Raw genomic sequence first — 22857 nt, 5'->3', positions numbered from 1 at the left:
TACCTTTAGCCTCCAAACAATAGGGTTTGGTGGAAGCCGCAAGTCGGATTTTGTTTATCAACGGACGGTATTCTAACTTTAGTTCGGGGTCAAAAGATTTCATCTTCTTATTCATTTCCTTTACGATGAGGTTTATGTCATCGTAATACCCTTGCGAAATAAAAAACCTCTTGCTCTCGACGCCTTCCCTTCTAACTATAAAGGTAGGTTCCATGCCGTTCTTCTCATGCAGATTGAACCACGTGTTAGGATATTGCACCTCCGCGAGTGCTACCTCCCACTCACCAGACAACTCTATAGGTTTTAAGAAATGCGTCCTGTAGCTCGAAATTCTGTTATTGGGGTATACGCCTCTCGAAGCGTTGCTCGGGAGAGTAACGAAGAATCCGCTTTCCTCCATGATTACGGAGTTATAATTTTATGCAAAAGTACAACGCCTCCTTTTATCCTTTCACGATGTCGCGGATTTCCTCGGCAGGAATCCACGAGTTAAACTTGTCCGGCCATCCGACCCACTTGACCAGACAAATCTTCTTTCGGTTCCTAGTCTTTTCAGATATAATCTTTTCTATTTTAAAAGCCTTATCTTTACCGAGTATAATCTTTTGCAGCTCCTGCTCATAAAAGGTTCCTTGTAAATTTTCACCGTCGTAATCTTGCAGTTTGTATACGGGAGGATCTCTCCCTATTCGTTCAGAAACGGTAAAATATTCATCCGTAAAGTTCTGTACGTAACCTTTCTCAAACTGATGTTTTAATCGCGAAATTCTAACGGTATCGCCGACTTTAAACTTGAAACTCAATTTTTTTCTTTGCTCTCTCGGCGCAAACAATCCATACAGGGTTTTAAAAACTTTGAAAGAGTTTCCCTCGTTCACTTCTGAGGGCTTCATTTTGATGCTGCTATGATAGCTGCGGTTGTAGGCGTGAACCAGGTCTTGCACCACGTCTACGTATTTTCTCGTATTGACGGCCGTGAAGTATCTCCACATTCTGGTTTTTAACGTCCTGTTGAACCGCTCACACACGCAGGCTTTCTGTCCGGTCCCGGTAGCAAAGTGAACGATGTTATTGTTTTTCATTAATGCCTGGAATCTGTTGTTAAAGAATTCTTTCCCTTCGTCGGTCTGAAGTTTTTTAGGAACCCTCCTCTCCTTGAGAATCGATTCGAAGGCCTTGGTAACCTCGACGCCGGTCTTGTTCTTTAGGACGCGCACCCACGCGTATTTGGATAGTATATCTATACAGGTTAGCATGAACTTTGCACCGTCGTTATGCTCCGATAAGCCGGACATATCTACCAGATCGGCTTGCCATTGCTCGTCAATGTGTTTCACGACTACTCTGTTTCTTTTAAATTTCCCTGAGACCGGTTTATGTAGAGTGTAAGCATCCTGCGCCGCTAACCAGGTTTTGATTTTTTCAGCATCTACTTTTTTACCGGTCTTCTCCTCAACGCTCCTTTGCAGACCCGCTACCCCACCGTAAGACCCGGGGTTTGAGGGGTTATAGTAAATCTTTTTCAGCAAACGTTCGGTCATGTTGATCCGAATACAATGATGCAACAAATACGTTGTTTCGTGGTTTTATTATCAAACTTGGCACATGAGATTACATTGCTTAATAGTTTTTATAAAACAAAACTTGACATGAGATTACATTGCTTAATAGTTTTTATAAAAAGAAAATGGCAAATGAGGATACATTGCTTAATAGTTTTTATAAAAAGAAATTGGCAAATGAGGTTACAATGCTTTATGGTTTCATAAACAAACTTTTGGCAAAAGAGATTACATTTATATTATGTTCATTTAATAATGAAAGAGTATGTTCAAAGGCTTCTTTTACATCAACCTTTTCATCTTTACTTAGTTTCAAAACACACACGTCGGTTACAAAGGTGAAAATGCATAATAGGTGAGCGTCTTTACATACAAAGGGTTTTTCAAACATGCAAGAAAGAATGCGTGATATATACGTATGCGCCGGATAACTAGTATTATTGGCTTCGGTGATCAGAGAACTCCATAGACCGCTAGATTCCCGTACTACACACATCAGTTTTTTTAAAGCAGATAATCTCTCATCGGCGAGATCGTAAGCTGTGACGTCGACGGTGTTGCTGAACAAAGAGATCATGTCCCTTATTAATTGATTGTTCTCGGATGTAGAACCGTCACGCCTGCTGACCAGGTTTCCCATAGTTTAGAACATTTCCTCTCAATTTTCAGACTGTTGAGGCTTCTTTTTCAGACGACTCGTCAAGGGCCATGGTTTCTTGCAGCGTCCAAATGTCCTTAAGGCGCTCCTGCAGGTCCTCGCACAGATCCTGACTTTGCTCTTCAATCTCTCTCAGAGCATCTTTGATGTTACTTTCGTGTTTTAGCTCCATCATCATCGCCTCAGCAGCGGCGGAGATCTTGCTGTGAGGAGGTGGATTTGAGACACCGCACATATTCAGCGCTACGGTCACCGTTTGCGGGAACCACGGCTTGAACACCTTCTTAAGCAGCTTGGGTAGGTTCAGACAGAAATAGCTAGGGTCAGGGTCGCTCAGGCATTGGTGCTGACGTTGACTCGGGTGATCGATAGCGCATCCGTTGCAGTTTTCCTTGATATCCTTATCGATAATCCCATCCAGCAGGGTTCCGATCACGGTTCGAATGATCTTTAGCACCTTCGTGCTGAGAACGCCGTCTATCTCATCGGCTGTTTTTTCGACTGAAGGTGTTTCGGGAGGCACGTTCTCTTTATCTTCAGGATCTGAAGGAGGCTGTTCTTCGTCGTCATTAGAGCTCGACGAGGAAGAGGTCTCGAGATCCTCCTCTAGGCTCGCCATGTCGATGATGACCAGTTTGTCGATGATGACCAGTTTGTCTTGCTCGGCTATGGTCGGCTCATTTATATCGGATGATGAGGAGTGGGAGGAGTCCTCCTCGTAGGGTTCCTCGATGATTTGCGACGGAGGCACGACTTTTTCTTCTTTGCACTCCTCAAACATGCCGTACAGATTCGTCTTAATAGTTTCAATGCCCATGTTTTTCATCATATTCTTGAACAGATTATCGACCAAGGCGAAATACTTTAGCAAGTGGTACCAGTTGAGACGCCCGTACTTCACCTCACCATTTTTCCCAGCGTCATCTCCGGGAGCCCCGCGTTTACGCGAGCAGGTCACCGCCAAACAGAGGTCTACTACTCCCTCGGCGAGCATACACGCTCGGATGTTGAAAACGTGGTACGGACTTCTGTAACCTTTCCATTCGTGCTCCTTAATAGTATGAAGCGGCACTTCTCCTCTCTCCACAAGGTATTCAAACTCCGTACGCCATCTTCGGAACTCCTTCCAGTCGTACAGATCGTATTCCACTTTCTCTGTAGCATTCTCAAATACAAGGCCGGCCGTTCTTGGGATCGTGAAGAAGGTAACCGTGCAGGTGTTCTCGTCAAAAAAGTACCCTCCGGCACCCCTTTCATCTTTCAGAGGCCAGTAGCGTTGAGTGTCGCCCTGCGCCATCGGATCGATTCTTCTTTTCCACTTGAAACTTTTTTTAGGAGCGTACGGACAATCGCTTACCACCATAGACTGCATGGTGACTCCTCAAGGAAACGTTTCCCCTCTCTCCCTTTAAATGCTCGCGCGCTAAACACGCACCCCGGATTGGTCTGATGAGAATGCCTCTTCATTGGTTCATCAGAGTTTTGTTAACTGCTTGAAGTTATTCAAAGTAAGCATATTTGTGTGCGCGTGCGCGGTCTGTGTGACTAGGGGGTATGTATGTGTGTGTGTGTGTGCTGTTCTGTTCAGGGGAGTGGGTGTGTGTGTGTGTGTGTGTCTGAGATCCTCCTGTTCTGTTCAGGGTGTGTGTGTGTGTGACTACGGGTGTGTGCGTTGTTCTGTTCAGGGGAGTGGGTGTGTGTGTGTGTGTGTGAGACTACGGGTGTGTGTGTGTCTGAGATGCCTATCTTTTAGCGCTGGTCTGTGCGACTAGGGTTTGTGCACGTGTTTGTTTATGTGTGTGTGTGTCGCAGGTGTCTAGGGTTATACGGCCCCGGAGAGTCAACATCAAAGAAGATCAAAAATAATGTTTTAATTAACCTTATCAAACAAAATTTCAAAGCACAACTTAATACTCTTTGGTCGTCTTGACGTGATTAATGTGATGATGATGTCATGAGTTGGGATGGAGGGGCGGAGGGGGGTGGTTGGGGGGAGGGTGGGGGTGGAGGGGCGGAGGGGGGTGGTTGGGGGGAGGGTGGGGGTGGAGGGTGAGGGGGGGGGGGGGGGGGGGGGGGGGGGGGCTGGAGGGGGGTGTCAACTAGAGGTGAAAGTCGTAAATCACTTTTTGTCATAAGCCCCAATCTATAATCTCTTATAATATTCATATTCTTAAAGCTCTTTCATATTTTACCCAATTCTGACCAAAATGCACAAGCCCATTCAGAATCCCATCCTGAACAAATTTGTCAAGTTTCATCTAAATCGGTTATCGTATGGCTCTACAGTGCAGTATTATATACAATGCATAAGAATGCATGTAAAGTCCCTCTGTCACCTTCTCCTTCTCACACGCACGCAAGCTGAAACTCACACTCTCAGTCTCTCTCACACTCTTGGCGCATTTCCACTAGGGCCTGCTTGGCGCGGTACGGTTCGATACGGGTCGGTTTGTGAGTGTTTCCATTAGTACCAGTACCCTGTGAGCCGGCCCCTTTGGGTACTTTTTTCGTACCGACTCGCTCGAGGTTCTAACCGTCCCGAAGCGGTACAGTTCTGTGACGTGGAGTAACAGCATGACACTGATTGGCCAGGGAGTGTCGTCACAGGTTGCGTCAGGAGAGCGACTCCTCCGCTATGCTATGGACTCCTCAACCATTTTTAAAACCCAAGGAGCGAAGTCTGTTCCCTGGTCAAACGCCGAGGTACAAACCTTTCTGTTAATAATCAGCGATCAAAAAATCCAGGGCGAACTGGACGGGGCCACTAGAAATGTAAAGGTTTTTAGCGAGGTTTCCGCGCTAATGGCCACTCATGGCTACCAGCGGTCCGTTCAGCAGTGCCGGTCGGTCCAAGCTAAAAAAGCTTAACGCGATTACCGGGCGGTGAAGGACCATAACGGACGCAGCGGAGCAAACCGCAAAGACTGGATATGGTTCCAGCAAACGGATGTCATATACGGTCACCGGCCAGCCAGTAACGGAAGAGAAAACGTGCTGGACAATGTCGGTGCTGGAGGCCACAGAGAATGGTGAGTGTATTGTGATTTCACAGTTTTACTACTAGGCTCGTAAAAGATGTAATATGAACGTAATATGAACGCATCTATTGTAAACGCAGGAATTTAGAGCTGTGTTTGTAGTTAATGTTACCACCACAGTCACTACTGTACAATAGCTAGCTCTTAGCCTTGCTAGTTAGCTGTAGCCATAAACAAAGCATGAGCAGCGATGACGTGCTACACATTTTGTGCAGTTACGCTATATTGTTGTTGCTTTCACGGGAATACTTGTGTTTAATATTTGTTATTTTTTACGTTCAAGATTCCCCTTCCACTGACGAGGCGAGCGGAGTTGGCGGAAAATGTTTCCTTCAACCGGGCTTTCCTCGGGGTGCTTGGCGAACTTGTGAACACCATGCGAGACAGACGCCAGTAAAAGCACACAAAATGTTGCTTGTAGTACTATAAATATTTATTTCATATAAAGCTATACGTATATATTTGCTTTTTGCACTTTTTTAAAACTATAACTATATTATTTACATATGTTGTACTTTAAATATCTATATTTCATAATAAAGTTTGATTTGATTTGATTGTATGACTGATGCTTTTTATGCAGGGTGTGTTCAGCCTGTTTGAGTAATACCAAATTATTATCAATAATTAGAGCAATCACATACAATAATGAAGATAAAGATAAATAAGATACAATAATGCTATGTGTTAAGGGGCGTCGACCGGTGTTGTGGTCGTATACAAATGATGTCACGACACTACAACCCGCGCGCCAACAGCGACTCCACCCACATTGGGGTGGTTCACCATTGTAATGGAAACACAACGCGACCGTACCGTTCCGTTGCGAATCGACCCGTACCGAACCGTACCGCGCCAAGCAGGCCCTAGTGGAAATGCGCCATCTCACCCACATTCCCCCTCCCATCTCTGTGCCCTAAGTAAACATTGCTCTGGCTACCTAGATCTCTCTGTGTCTATTAACCAGGCACACACACATACAGGCACAAGCAGGCCTTCCTATAGCATTCACAATGACACTTCCCTAGCCATACCCACCCATATCTCAGTGACTAACACATGCTCATACAAACTGATATTTGGCTTCTTTTTTGTCTCTTTCTCTCACACAAACACACAGACACACACACCTTTATACCTATATGTATGTATAGTTTCTATGTATACTTATGTATGTATGTATTAGTATATGTTGTCATAGTTTCAGTACATACACTACCACACACACACACACACACACACACACACACTTCTACCTAAATGTATGTATAGTTTGTATGCATATCTGTCCAGTCATAACAGTCATGTCAGTCCAGTCATGTCAGTCATTTCAGTCCAGTCATATCAGTCATGTCAGTCCAGTCATGTCAGACATAAGTCATGTCAGTCATATCAGTCATGTCATTACAGTCATGCCAGTCATGTCACTCATTCCAGTTATGTCAGTCATATCAGTCATATTACTTTTGTTCATCATGCCAGTGATGTCATTTCAGTCATATCAGTTATGTCAGTCATGCCAGTCATGTCAGTCATGTAATGCCAGGCTTTGCAGACTACATTCATACTTTGAATACACGGGCAGTCATGTTAGGCGTGCAAGGTGTGCAAGGAGTGAATTAACAAAGCATAGTCTCTGGCACCCTCAATCTCTCTCTGTCTGTAATATACAGGCCCAATCATGTATAGACACAATATAGGCCTTCCTATATTGTTCACATAGATGCAGCCCTAGCCAGATGTGCTATTTCTGTGTCTCCCTTTCTGACACACGCAGATGTCATCACACACTATCTGTAGAGCACACACTGGCCAAACCCAAACAGCTTCTTTTCACTTTTAGGTCTAAAGGACCTTTTGGGCTTCCTTTTGCCTATTGAGGCCAAAATATGCCTATTTGTGTGTGAACCCGCCAATCGCCGCTTGCGGCTATATTTATTATTATTTTTCAGGCTGTAAAACGCATACTGCAGCCTAGACCGTAAGGCCCAGAAACACCAAACTTGGCAGACAGGTGCACCAGAGGTGCAATGAGGGAAACCCAGACAATGACCCACATTGGCCTGATGGTGGCGCTATAGCGCAGCATTTTGTGTTTTGGTCCATATCTCCTACACCGTAGGTCATAGAAACGAAATTCCACTTCTGATGGATTCCTTGGCTAAAACCAAACAAAAAAGCCTCAAGGACCCTTTAGCTCCGCCCACTTAGATTTCGAGTTAATTTGCATAATGTGCAAAATCGCACACATCTTTGGGCCCAAACTTGTCCCTGGATTTTTCACATACATGCACATATGTGGTATCAAAACGTTCAGAAGAGTCTGAACTTTAAAATCTATCCAGCAAAAATGCTAATTTCTTCACTACCTAGTCAGTATAAGCCAATCAAATGAGGGGGCGTAAATTCAATAGTAAATTTTGCGCATATGGAGCTCTAACTTAAGAAAACTTGCATGTAATGAGATGGCACTTCACAGACAGCTTCCCTGTGAGGGTCTGGGGCAGCTCGCAGAGGTTGCCATACCTCACCTGCTAGGGGGCGCTATAACATGCAAAAATTTGCCCCATGCACTCAGATTGGCCGATCCACATGAAACTTGACAGACATCATCTATGGGCCTCTGGAAACCAGGTCCTAAAGCAGACATGCCATACTTCCAAAATGGCTGACGTAATCGGCCAATCAGTGATCGGCACGCGTTTGACAGGCTTACCATTGGTCGATCTGCACGAAACCTCTTGGGTGTGGACAAGTGCACGCCCCCCATGACATAATCCAGCCGGGTGTCGATTGGCCACTGGGGGGCGCTATTGCAAAAAAAGCAAGTATATCCCCTACATAATTCCACTTGGGAACATGCAATTGGACTCTTTTGATTCCTTGCAGTAGTGCGAACAACTTTCCCATTACATGTCCTATTAAAAAATGCACAGTTTATTTACAGTTAATAATAGTTTGAAATCATCACTTTTCATACTGCTCCTAGGATTTTCATACTATCATGCCAAACAAAGTCTTATAATACTCTACAGAGTGTGAAATCAAAAAACAATCCAAAGATTTTGGATTTGAGGACACTTATACCTGCTAAATATTTTTTTAATGGACAGCATCGATACATATAATATTCATATTCTTAAAGCTCTTTCATATTTTATCCAATTCTGACCAAAATGCACAAGCCCATTCAGAATCCCATCCTGAACAAATTTGTCAAGTTTCATCTAAATCAGTTATCGTATGGCTCTACAGTGCAGTATTATTTACAATGCATAAAAATGCATGTAAAGTCCCTCTGTCACCTTCTCCTTCTCACACGCACGCAAGCTGAAACTCACACACACACTCAGTCTCTATCACACTCTCACCCACATTCCCCCTCCCATCTCTGTGCCCTAAGTAAACATTGCTCTGGCTACCTAGATCTCTCTGTGTCTATTAACCAGGCACACACACATACAGGCGCAAGCAGGCCTTCCTATAGCATTCACAATGACACTTCCCTAGCCATACCCACCCATATCTCAGTGACTAACACATGCTCATACAAACTGATATTTGGCTTCTTTTTTGTCTCTCTCTCACACAAACACACAGACACACACACCTTTATACCTATATGTATGTATAGTTTCTATGTAAACTTATGTATGTATGTATTAGTATATGTTGTCATAGTTTGAGTACATACACTACCACACACACACACACACACACACACACACACACACACACACACACACACACACACACTTCTACCTAAATGTATGTAGTTTGTATGCATATCTATAGTATATGTATAGTATATGTAAGTCATGCCAGTGATGTCAGTCATATCAGACATGCCAGTCATGTTCTGCCAGTCATGTAAGTCATGTCATGCCAATCATTTCAGTCCAGTCATATCAGTCATTTCAGTCAAATCATCAAATCATTACAGTCATGCCAGTTATGTCAGTCATATCAGTCATGTTAATTTTATTCGCCATGGCAGTGATGTCATGCCAGTCATGTCAGTCATGTAATGCCAGGCTTTGCAGACTACATTCATACTTTGAATACATGGGCAGTCATGTTAGGCATGCTAGGTGTGTAAAGAGTGAATTAACAAAGCATAGTCTCTGGCTCCCTCAATCTCTCTCTGTCGGTGATATACAGGCCCAATCATGTATAGACACATGCAGGCCTTCCTATATTGTTCACATAGATGCAGCCCTAGCCAGATGTGCTGTTTCTGTGTCTCCCTTTCTGACACATGCAGATGTCATTACACACTATCTGTAGAGCACACACTGGCCAAACCCAAACAGCTTCTTTTCACTTTTAGGTCTAAAGGACCTTTTGGGCTTCCTTTTGCTTATTGTGTGTGTGAACCCGCCTATCGCCGCTTGCGGCTATATTTGTTTATTGCATTTTGAAACCTGTACTGTCGTCTCATTTTTTTTTTCTTTATTGCAGTTAATTAGGAGAGGAAACAATTTTATTTCGGGAGCGGGCCCAGGTTTAATGGTCACGGTTCACTACTGATGTATACCGATCTCACTTCACCTTCCTAGTGGTAATTTTATTCCAATACTTAAGAAGATGTGTAACCACTACGAGGTTAAACAGAATGCTCACACATGGTAGGCCCTTTGTGTCTCTGCACATAGAACATGGCCCTACTTATTGTGCGATCTTGCTCTTGTAGAATGAGGAGTCGACTCTGAGGGACATCAGTAGTTCGATTCTCCCCCAGCCTTTGGATGGCTGCAGTTGAGGTCCCTACCACGTGGCTCACTTCACCAGTTTGATGTGCATTGAACAGAGCAGAAATCTGGTCAGATGCAACAGTTACCTGATACTGCTGAAATTTTCTTATTCGAACTTCTGCTAATCCCTCTTTTAGGTTCTGAACAGCCTGACAATTGTTGGACAACCTGAAATCATCCTGTACAGATATACAACTAATGGCATTGACTTGGTTTGACGCAAGACGGTGACTAACACGACTGTACAAGTGCATGTCCACTCAGTTCATCGGCCACAATATTCTTGAAGACAGGAATGTGCTTTAATTAAGTCAAAGCTATTTGAAGCTTGTTTGGCCACCCATCATTGTTCACATGCATCAAGCCGTGACTTGGTCAGTGTTGTCTGTCCAAACCATCAAGTCTCTGCCTTTCAGCTAAAGGCTAAACTTGTCACAGATCGACTACTTTAGTACCAGGAATTCCAGCCAATGTGAGGTTTATCTGAGACTGTGAAGTTCATCTGAGACTTGGAGAGAGTTTTTCTTGCAAATGCCACTGGTCGTTCCCACTGGGCGGGATCTGTGAGAGAACTGCACCAATCCCATCAAAGGAAGCATCTTCACTATGGCCGAAATAAATGACTCACTGAAGATTGGATGGGCCAAAGTGACACAGGTCGTGAGGTCCTGCTTCAGCGTCACAAAAGCGTCTTGACACTCCATGGACCGTGGGAGACAACAAGACATTCCTCTTGAAACTATATAGACCGTGGGAGACAACAAGACATTGCTCGTCTAGAAATTCTAGTTGTAAATTGCTTGGGAAATGTCTATTAATAACCATAATATAACCATATGGATATGTGTATATTAATATAAATACTGCAGTGCCAAAAATAGGTGGTTACATGTACGCCCTGAATTTCTGCTAAAAGATTGAACCAGGTGAAAACATCAACAGCAAAAAATCTAAAAAAAATAGGTGTACTGTTAAAACATGCTGCATGTCAACTTGAAGGTTCTCCTCCAGAGAGTCCATGAGAGAGGAGTGGTACCAAACTTCTTCCTCTTCTTCCTCTTCTTCCTCTTCTTCTTCCTCTTCTTTCTTCTTCCTCTGCCTTGGATCCTTCTTCTTCCTTGCACAGTGAGGCAACCTGCACCAGTCGGTATTTCTGTTTCCATTGCGTATTTATCCTGTGATAGATTAGAATAGTTGTTATATTGTTTTATATTTTGTTGCTTGTGGAATAAATCTGTATTTACCAGGGTTAAAGGATTGGGTTAGGATTAAGGCATTGGGTTTGGATTAAGAGATTGGGTTTAGGATTAAGAGATTGAGTTAGAGGTATAGTATAGGGTTAGGGATAGGGGATTGAATTTTAAGGTCAGAAACAGGAAACCTATCAGTGTAACGGCGGGTGTAGGAGGCAGGCACCACGACGTTGTATGTGAACAATTAACATTTATTGTGGACTCACACGTGTAAGCTCCGAGCGGAGCGCGAGCATCACAAACACCTCTCACGCTGACACGGAACTTTAGACAAAGACGAGCACAAGACACTGCGCGAACGCACATTAAATAGGTGATTAACACAGACCCTCGTGATCTCGAGACAAGGCACAGGTGTAACAAATGAACACGCTCACAAACAACCCACACCCACGGAAGTACAAACATGGACATAACCGCACGCAGACGACATCATTACACGCCCACAGGGAAGGGACCGGAGCTGTTCCGTAACAGAACCCCCCGCCAGGGGCTCGCTACTCCCGGAGCGTCCCGCGCAGCTGGAAAGCCCCGAACCAACACCAACGGGCAGGTCCGGAACCGCCGGGATCACGAGCCTCCGAGAGCCGTCACCCCCGACGGCGGGAACCGCCGTGACCAGCTCTAGCACACCCTCCCTGGGAAGACAGGGGAGAAAACATTGAACAATGGCACAAGTACAAACACGCACACTGGCACACAGAACATAAAGGGCACAAAAGGAAACAGGGGGTTCGGGAGAAACACAGGGGCAGACATACAAACAGGAACAGGCAACCACGACAGTGTTTGGGCTGCCTGCCAAAGCGCAAGTGGTGGCGCCGTCCCTCCAGGGAAAGCAGGCTGAGCAGTCGCGGAAGGCGGAACCGGCGGCGGGGTCCTTTCGGTCTTCGGCGCCGCGCCTCCGGCGTGCGCAGCTCCTCCCGGTGCACCCTTGATCCTTGCGCCCGAGAGCTTCCCCTGCGGAGCCTTGGCTTTCCTCCTGGGCGCCACTGGAACCGGGACTCGGCGCCGCGCGCCGGCGAACCACCGTGGCCTCTCCTGAGGCGCACGGAACCCCAACCTTGGACCGCCGACCGCGCCGGATCCCTTCCGCGCTACCGGGGTCACCGGCGCTTTGTCCCTCGATGTGTCCATGGGCTCCCCCTCCCCTTCCGAGACACACCGATCCAGGGACATGGGCTCCTCATCTGAGACTGGGTAGCGCGACCAGCTCATGCTGCTCCCCTCTGACGGAGCCCGAGAGGCTTCTCTGCCTAGCGGACACCCTTTCTCTCCTCGCACGGTGTCCGCCGAACCCACCGAGGCGCTATCCTCTCCCTCGCTCCTGCTGTCGAACCCGTACGGGGTCGAACCAACGGACGGAGGTGGGCTGGCGCTCCCTCCCTCCCCGTAGTACACCGTTGTCTCGGAGTATACGGATGGGGGAGGGCTGACGTCGTCCTCTGCCTTCTCGGGGCGCTCGTTGGCGTCGGGGCAGCCCGGTGGAGTGAGGCTGGTCTCTTGCTCCTCGTCCGACGCCTGGGGCGCCGCCGACGTGGGGGAAGGGCAGCTGGCCTCGCCCTCACTCTCCTCGTCGGAAAACACGGAGGGGGGGGGACTCTCCTCCTCTTCGGATTTCTCACTCCCGAACTCTTCCTCAGGAGTGAGGGCAAGGGCGCCTACGCTCACCACCAGAGTCTCACTGGTCTCCTCCTCCTCGGAGAAGACCAGGAGCAGAGCGCTGTCTTCCTCCTCTTTACTGCTGCCCACTGCCATGGGTGGCAGCTCCAGGGACGCGTGGGGGTGTCTCTCCTCCCATGCGCGTGCCGCGGATCGGCGGAAATGTTCCGCCGCCTCTGCGTCCTCCGTCTCACGAGCGGCACAGAGCAGGTAAGTGCAGAAAGGGTCCTGCTTCATCTCCTGCTCGGTGACGGAGACTTCGCGGCGCCGGACTGGGGAAGAGCCGTGGTGACGCTGGCTCTTTCTTCTCCCCTTCGGTGCCCGGGTGGCGTATCCTGGCATATGTCCTCTTGTACTAGGCTCGTTTTTATGTAACGGCGGGTGTAGGAGGCAGGCACCACGACGTTGTATGTGAACAATTAACATTTATTGTGGACTCACACGTGTAAGCTCCGAGCGGAGCGCGAGCATCACAAACACCTCTCACGCTGACACGGAACTTTAGACAAAGACGAGCACAAGACACTGCGCGAACGCACATTAAATAGGTGATTAACACAGACCCTCGTGATCTCGAGACAAGGCACAGGTGTAACAAACGAACACGCTCACAAACAACCCACACCCACGGAAGTACAAACATGGACATAACCGCACGCAGACGACATCATTACACGCCCACAGGGAAGGGACCGGAGCTGTTCCGTAACAATCAGAACACAGGTTTAGTAAAAATATGCATTTTATCAGCAAAATGTTGTAATGAGCTATAGTGAACTGTAATGAGCTCAAGGTTTGCAATTTCTCCAAATTACTGCTGCATGCAGATGTCATTACTGAATTTTCACATGAGCTGTGGGGAGCACAAACTCATCATGACGCAGCTATAAAGGGAACAGTTCTTAAACACACAGCTATACAAGTCAAGTCAAATTGATTTATATAGCACTTTTTACAACACATGTCACAAAGTAGATTTACAAGTGCTTGGGTCCAGATCCCTAATGAGCAAGCCAGTGGTGACAGTGGCAAGGAGAAACTCCCTAGGTGGAGATTAGGAAGAAACCTTGGGAGCACCAAGACTCAAAAGGGAACCCATCCTACATTGGGCGGCCCAGCTAGTACACTCTGTCACGTAGGGCAACGCCCCCTCTCATAGCTGTCATTCTGGGTTCCCTCATGTCCGTGTTCCCTGCCTGTTTGTCCCGCCCTGCTCGTTGGTTTTGATGATCCCTTGTTTGTTACCACGCCCCTGTGTCATTGTCATCACCTGTCCCTAGTTTAGTTCTGTGTATAAAAGTCCCTGTATCCCCCATGTCCGTATCGGTCTTTTTGTTTAATCCTTTTCATAGTCATCACGTGAGTTCGCTCTTTTGTATTTCCCGTCCTCTGTGTGTTTTGCCTGTTCTCCCCTGGTTTGCCTGCCTTGTTGTTTTTCCTGTTCATGTTATGCCTGTGTATATTTCGTGTATGGACTGCCAACCCGATACGACCTGCGCCTGCTATCTCGACTCTGTCCATGGAATTTCCTTGAATAAATCTCGCTCTCCTCAGCGTTTGTGTCCGCCTCCCTGTTCTGCCCAGCGTAGAACGTTACACACTCTATGTACTTCTAAGTTAGAATGACACCATGTACGTTCCAAGATTTACGTGGCTCGTTTGAGACTATGTGTGTAGTCCACGTACCGAGGTGCCATTGTTCTCACTCATTCTCTCTTTATGATGACACAGGGTATCAGTTCCTAAACACACTATACCAGAAATGTGTCCTAAACAGAATGCATCCATGAGATAGATCCATTAGATGAGATAAGCAAGGCAAACACTAGCCAGACACAACACAACACAACACAGACACAACACAGTACAACACAGACACAACACAGTACAACACAACACAGCACAACACAACACAGCACAACACAACAACACAGTACAACACAACACAACAACACAGTACAACACAACACAGACACAAAACAGTACAACACAGTACAACACAGCACAACACAACACAACAACACAGTACAACACAACACAACACTGTACAACACAACACAACATAGTACAACACAACACAACACCACCATGAAGTGTCTCCACACACTGTCATTTCCACTAAACTAAGAGAGCCCAGATTACACCTCACATATCTGTAAACCTGGCAAAGGGAGAGACCAACTGATCAATAAGCTCTCTCTCTCTAACCCCCCCCCCTCTCTCTTTCTCTCTCTCTTTCGTAATCTGAATCTCTCTCTCTCTTTCTCTCTCTCTCTCGGAATCTGAATCTCTCTCTCTCGCTCACCATCTCTCATTCTCTCTCTCTCTCTCTCTCTCTCTCTCTCTCTTTCTCTTTCTCTCTCTGATGGACTCATTTGAGCCCCTGGCCCTCCCAAAGCTTCTACTGAAGATGAAGATGACGAAGAGTCCATGTGAAGTGTTTAATCTCATGGTGCTCTGGGGCCTAAACAGACTTATTGATGAACACGTGCGTAGACTAGAAAAATGCTTCAAAACCTTAGTTTTCTACAGCCGTAGAAACAGGAAGCCATATAGAGAGTTACCTGTATCCATCAGAATATTGTAAGTGTGCTTGAAAGAGAGAGAAACCAATCTGTCCTTCTTACTGCTGGAGCAGTAAGACCAGGATTCTCCAGGGACAGCTGCAGTGTTGTTGAGATCTGAGCTCAGGGTATGCTGATGAAACACCTTTACCTTCTTAATTAGGATCTCACATGTCTACTAATGGAAGGCTGAATGGATCTGTGATAAAGTAAAAGATTCAGGTCAATAAGCAGAACAATTATGGATTAATACCCCTGTTGGAAAGTGTATCATTGAACAGTAATTACAGTTTTTGGCGACTGCTAACATGTGTTTCCCAATACTTGTGATACATTGTCAAAACTTTAAACACAGCAACACATTGACCTCACACAAATAGCCAAATAGTTAATATCGTGTTCAAAAGCGCATTTTCTTAACTAAATAACAACTCTGCATTTCACAATGCAAACAACTTTGTTAAAACACAACAAACCTGGTTCAGTATCCAATCATTCTTTCAAACACTAGCACATATTATCTTTTCGAGATGAACATAGTCAATCACTGCACAACCACTGTAAAAAAAACTAACATTTGATGGCAATACAGAAACAGTATTACATATAATATTTTACCCTCTCCCAGCAAACAACAGACATTTTACAGTAACATCTGTTGTTTTCTTAGTCAGTTCATTTTTACTGTAATCCACTTCATTTGGACGTGTGCATTTTTGGCAACATGCTGTCTACACAATGAGTGATATTTACTGTTAGGTACTATATGGAATGTAGATTAGACAAAAAAGGAGTCAGTAACAGTTTTGCAGTAAAGGGTATATTTTACTGTATTAGGGACATTACTGTAAATTGTGGCCTAACCCAAAAAATTATTATCGTAATTGTAAACATAATTAGCCATGGTCCCATATGTGTAAAAAGACACATATACAAAAAAAAGCCACACAAGGGGGAAAACAGAATACAAAACTGAACAGTCTTGTTAGGTCTAATCTAAACGGCCTTCAGCAGTTGGCCACATGTTTTCATCCGCATCACATCTGATGTTGGCCCTTGGCATGGACCTGGGAAAGAAAAGCTTGGTATGCCTTATTCACCCCTGGCAGTCTTCAGCTGAAATGTCTCTGCAGCCGGGATCCATTGCATGCAGCAGGGACATTTGGTCATGGGACCGATGATCATACACCTTCCACCTCCAGACTGAAAAAAGTTCCTTAGTGGGGTTGAGGAAAGGCGAGTAGGGCGGGAGGAAAAGGGACATCACTCTTGGGTGGTCTATAAACCAGTTTGTGATGACAAGAGAATGACAAAATGCTACATCGTCCCATCACAAATGTCCTCGTGTTTCCTCCCACCTGTTTCCTTTCTGCTTCTGGAACCAGTTGTTGGTAGAGTTCATTCAAAAACGAAAGAAGGAGGTCACTGTTATAGGGACCAATCTGGCATTTGTGAAGGACCAAACCAGCACTTGAGATTGCAGGACAAATTGTTATATTTGCTCCTCTCTGACCCGGTACATTACTGTACTTCATTTTATTTCATTGATCTATATGTGCAAAAAATGTGTACAACAGTAATAACTTTTCAGCTGCCTTTGTTTTTGCAGAACTTGGCATTTTATACGATATTTAAGGTTTTGAACCTTAGGTTTTCATTTTTGGCATGCTGTGTACAAGCAATTGTAAATTTGACAAAAACGATCCAGAATTTTGTTATCAGATAACCTTGTGTGTATAGAAAATTTAAGCATTATAAAAACATGTAAAATGACTGCATTTTGTGCCATAAAAACATGAATTGAACTAATAGTATAGCCACTGAAAACTGATGTTGTGTTCACTGTGTTTGGAGTTTTGAAAATGTGACTACAGATTGGACAAACGCACGTTAGCAGTCGTCAAAAACTGTAATACAGATTAATAGATTTCCATAGAATCAACCTTGTAGTAAACTGGCTATCCACCCTGGTCCCACTGAAGTACATGAATAGCATTATAATATATGGACTGCTGCTAGCAGGGAAGATGAGTTCCCTTTTGAGTTTTGATCCTCCCATTCTGGTTTGTTCATAAGGCATCTGGACCCATGCATGTGTAATCATTCACTCAATTAAAAAGAAACTGAAGACACCTTTTCAAGCAGGTGTTCAGGCAGCAGGTGTAGGTTGTATTGTCATTGTTTTATGTTATTGTGTTGTGTTGTATATTGTTTTCTTGTGCTTTAGCATTGTAAAGCATTTTGTAACTTATGTCTCTGAAAAGTGCTCTATAAAAAAAATTTTACTTACTGTGTTTCTGTGTGCGCCGTTGTGATATAAGAGAAGAAACCAGTGAGAGAAGAATAGTGCCTTGGTACAACGAGCACACGCATAGTCTCAAACGAGCCACGCGGATCCTGGAACGTAAATGGCAAAATTCAAAGTTAGAACTGTATAAATTATCATAGAAAAGCAGCCTTATTGAATATAAGCACGCCCTACTCATACTTATCGGCCTTAATAGAAAAACATAACAATTCAGGACTCCTATTTTAAACTGTTTCTAGCCTAACGAGGAGTCATGAAAAAATCTATTCACTAATCCCACTAGAGTGTAGCAGTAACAATTTTTTGAGATTCTTTAATGATAAGATTGATAAAATTAGGGAAAAAATTTGTCATGCTATCTCAGAGCCTGTCAACATGCCCTTTTAGAGTTCTTCTCCCCAAATGGTTGTGAGGAGCTTATTTCATTGGTGGAATCGGCTAAGCCCTCCACATGCATACTAGATGCCGAACCAACCCATCTACTTAAAGAATTACTGCATAGCAATATAGAACCTTTGCTTACCATAATTAACTATTCTCTGAGCCTAGACTACATTCCCAGTTCATTTAAACAGTTCATTGCAGTCATCAAGCCGCAAATTAAAAAACCTGGTCTTAATCCCCAGAAATTGTCCAACTATTGGCCAATTTCATTCATATCCAAAATTTTAGAAAAAGTAGTTTCTTCGCAACTCTCTTACAGACAGAACATGTCTTGGAGTTATTTCAGTCTGGATTTAGATCCCATCACAGCACTGAAACCACACTGACTAAAGTACTGAACGATCTCTTAATTTCCTCTGATAAAGGACACATTTCTTTTCTGCTAGACCTCAGTGCTGCTTTTGACACCATTGATCATAATATTCTACTATGAATGAATGAATGTTCGATTTATATAGCGCCTTTCCAGATTCCCAAGGCGCTTTACAATTTAACACAGGTACAAGTCACAGACAATCAATCACACACACACCGGCGAGAAGCGGCAGCCAATTGCGCACAGCGTACTCTCTACCGGAAGCCACAGCCCCCTGGGGGACTGAATGGGGTGCAGGAAGGGGAGAGAGGACAGACCCTAGTGGCAAAGCACCATCCACCACTGGGCATACAAGCACACACACGCACACAGACACTACTTTTTATTGAACATAGAGACACAGACACACACTCAGGGATAATTTTTTGTTGACTGCCAATTTACCTAACCTCCATGTTTTTGGACTGTGGGAGGAAACCGGAGATCCCGGAGAAAACCCACGCAGACACAGGGAGAACATGGAAACTCCACTCAGATAGGGACTTGAACCCAGGACCCCAGTGCTGAGAGGCAAACATGCTAACCACCAAGCCACCGTGTTGCCCAAGTAGGCTACTAAATAGGCTGGAGACACTGGTTGGCATAAGAGGTCAAGCACTTTCCTGATTCAGGTCCTACCTGACAGATCATTACCAATTTGTACTAGTAAATCACGAATACTCAGAGTGTAAAATATGGTAAAATATGGCGTCCCACAAAGATCTGTAGCCTACTGGGCCCCATATTACTCTCATTATATATGCTACCACTGGGCACTATCATTCGTAGGCATGGTATTAGATACATGGTAGATGATACTCAGTTGTATATATCTTCCAATCCAGATGATATCACTACTATTCTCAAGATTGAGAACTCCGTCCAGGACATTAAAAACTGGATGGCGTCTAATTTTCTTCAACTAAATTCCGATAAGACTGAGGTGCTGATTATTGGGCCCAAAGCTGCTAGAAACAATTGGGCTGATATTCCCCTTACCCTAGATGGTTTTTAGTAACACCTTAATCTCCCGCAAAAAGCTTAGGTGTTACTATTGATTCGGATCTTTCATTTGACACACATATATGCAATGTCACTAAGGCTGCCTTTTTCCATTTATGTAATATCGCCAAGCTGAAACACTTACTTTCGTTAGCTGATGCAGAGAAGCTGGTCCATGCTTTTGTCTTGTCAAGATTAGACTACTGTAATAGTCTTCTAATTGGATGCTCTAAACAGTCCATAAAGAAGCTACAACTTGTACAAAATGCTACAGCTAACCTAACTATTTAGAAAATTTGATCATATTAGTCCCACTCTTGCGGCATTACACTGGCTTCCGATTAAACATCGAATTTAATTTAAAATTCTTCTGTTAACCTATAAGGCATTAAATGGTCTTGCCCCATAATATCTGAGTGAACTCATTGCTTACTACAACCCATCTCGCCCTTTGCGCTCTCAAAATGCTGGATTTCTCTTAGTTCCAAAAATTTGTAAGACTACAGCCAGAGGCAGAGCTTTCTCCTTTAAAGCCCCTCAATTATGGAATAGCCTTCCAGCTCCAATCCGAGATTCTGATACAGTTCCAATCTTTAAATCTAGATTTAAGACTCACCTATTTAATGAAGCCTTCAGTTAATATTCCCCTTGTAAGGTGTGGGGCTCGTGGGCCCCCAGATGTTGAGACTTCTGGTATCTGAGATGTTGATGCTGTCATCCAGCTGTGTCATGGCATCACTCTAGTTGTGACAATGACTTAGCTGGAAAGCAATATCTTTGTGAGCCCTCATGACTGTGGTCACCTCTGAACCCCTCCCTTTAGTTATGCTGCTATAGATTAGCCTGCAGGAGCCACATTCTAATCACTGGCACGTGAGCTATGTATGTTTAAATCAATGGTTGTTTAAATTGATGTCCACACACTCAACCTGTATTGTCTATCTTTTTGCATGCTTCTACCTAAGATGATTGCATGCAAGCACCTACAATCACCTGGGAGATGGCCTGGCTTGCAGGGGGATGTACTGATGCCAGGGTTGGATGTGCCATTGCCGCAAGAGGACGTGCTGATGCTAGCTCCTACCTGAGGCTCACCATCTGCACCGAAGGGACTGTGACTACTTGGTCGGGGAACTAGAACCATAACTATAACTATAGAACCACCTTTTGACCACAAATATGGATTTGTGCTAATGGGCCGCCCAATGGAGGATGGGTTCCCTTTTGAGTCTTGATCGTCCCGAGGTTTCTTCCTAATCCCCACCATCATAGGGAGTTTTTCCTTGCCACTGTCACCTTTGGCTTGCTCATTAGGGATCTGGACCCATACTATTGTAAAGCTGCTTTGTGACAACATGTGTTGTGAAAAGCGCTATATAAATAAATTTGACTTTGACTTTGACTTTGTTTCATTAGGCTTTTCCATGGATATGTTTGTTTTTCTTGATTTCGTCATCAGTTCATGCTTCCTGGTTGCATATTGCTACTGAAATTAAGTGTTACTTGGTTAACACAAAATCCTATATGATGCTTAGTCTGCCTCACCTCTGAGCACTGCACACTGTAGTTTACTACTGTCTGTCTGTAGGCATGTAACCAAAGCCCTGTCTTTCATTCTTTGTCTTTGTCAGTGTCTCTCTATTCTGGCTGTGTCAGTCTCTCTCTTTCTCTCTCTCTTGTGGGACTCTACCACTCCCTCCCTCTGTTATGCTGAAGCATGCTGTGGAATGCTGTGGGAAAAAGACGCTGGGAAATTGCTGTGTAACTGTGTCAACGGTGACGTGATGTGACAGAAAAGCCCAGAAGGCAGGAGTGAGAGAAAACACAGAGGGCTGGAGTGAGAGAAAACACTTCCACCCCAGTCAGGGCAGTCTTCTGAGATGTATTTCTTCTGAGATGTTACAGTCAAGAAGGGGGCTTCTTCTGAGAGAGGTGTCGCAGTCAGAATGGTCATTGTTTAGACACCACTGTGCTGGTAAGCTACACTGGAGTGTGATGATTTAAAAATCAACAGTTTAAAGTGTGTGTGGTGAAGAGAGGCTGTAGTACAGCTATATGTGTATAATAAAAGAGACATCACCTGTCATATAAATCAAAATAATATTCCCCATCCTATTCATAATTTTCCACAAAACCTCAAAACGTGACTATTAAACATAAAAACAGTTGAGTGAGACATCAGGGACTCCTTTAATCAGATTGTAATAAATAAGTAATTAAATTATAGCCACACTACAGACATCTTGACCAGTGCAGGCTGGAGAGAGAATGGCTTGTCTGGATTAATGCATGTCAAAGAAAATAAATAGATAGATAGATAGATAGATAGATAGATAGATAGATAGATAGATAGATAGATAGATAGATAGATAGATAGATAGATAGATAGATAGATAGATGGATAGATGGATAGATGAAAGAGTAAGAATGTGAATCTCCCTCCCTCTTTCTCCCACTTTTCCTCTGAAAGAACGCTGACACAGTTTGCAACCTGAGTTACTCAGATACTATTCACAGCACCTCTCATGCCTCACTCAATACAAATCACCCTGTCCTGTCTGTCTGTCATCCTGTCCTGTCTGTCTGTGTCCTGCCTGCTCTCTGTACACTGAGCTATGCAATAGAATGCCATATGCTGCACTGCACATTCTGAAGTGGCAGGAGCCCGGTGTGCTCAGACCCACCGTTCAGATCAGTACTTAAACGTTTCCTTGGGAATCGTGCACTTTTTTCCCTAATGAACAGTGATTGTGTTGTATCAAGTAATTTGCTAAGATTTTAACAAGTTTATGTTTAACAAGTCTTTCAAAAGGAGAGAATGAGGATGAGAATGACAGCACCAGAGCATGCAGAATGGGCCAGATTATAAGCAAAGCCTTTAATTCCCTTTAAAAGGTCCGTTGAAGATGAGCTACAGACTAATTGGGTCTGTATGAAGCTGTTGAGTCCTTGGTATTCTAACTTTGGTCCTTTGGTCCAGCTGTTGGTCTATAGAGAGGAGTTATGATGTTCAGAAGATAAGAAATCCACAATACTGACTTTAAACCAGACACGCCAACCTGCATACACACATGCATCCACACACAGAGACACAAACACAGACACACAAACACTAGCATCATGCTTTAAACTCTTACACCAAGCCTTCTTTGTACATTAACATCAAACTCTCACCTCAGCTCATCCCCAAAATAGAAACTCAGACACACTTCATACTGATACACACATACACACACAGCTGTTGTAAAAAGCACTAT

The 22857-nt window shown here is 44.4% G+C and overlaps 1 protein-coding gene across 1 annotated transcript in view; it reads left to right on the top strand.

Annotated features, from left to right (window-relative positions):
* The window catches only part of slc2a9l2 (solute carrier family 2 member 9, like 2), a 268703-nt gene extending 247995 nt beyond the window's left edge, over positions 1-20708 (top strand). Inside the window, exon 13 of the mRNA XM_076987952.1 lies at positions 20566-20708. Within this exon, the coding sequence (XP_076844067.1) occupies positions 20566-20688 (123 nt within the window). The 3' untranslated portion in view covers positions 20689-20708. The remainder of the gene's footprint in view (positions 1-20565) is intronic.
* The last annotated feature ends 2149 nt before the right edge of the window (positions 20709-22857 follow it).

This window comes from Brachyhypopomus gauderio, chromosome 2 (genome assembly GCF_052324685.1).
Source record: "Brachyhypopomus gauderio isolate BG-103 chromosome 2, BGAUD_0.2, whole genome shotgun sequence".
In the NCBI taxonomy this organism is placed as follows: domain Eukaryota; kingdom Metazoa; phylum Chordata; class Actinopteri; order Gymnotiformes; family Hypopomidae; genus Brachyhypopomus; species Brachyhypopomus gauderio.
The sequence above is the reverse complement of the archived record's forward strand: the minus strand, read 5'-3'. Positions and strand labels throughout refer to the sequence as shown.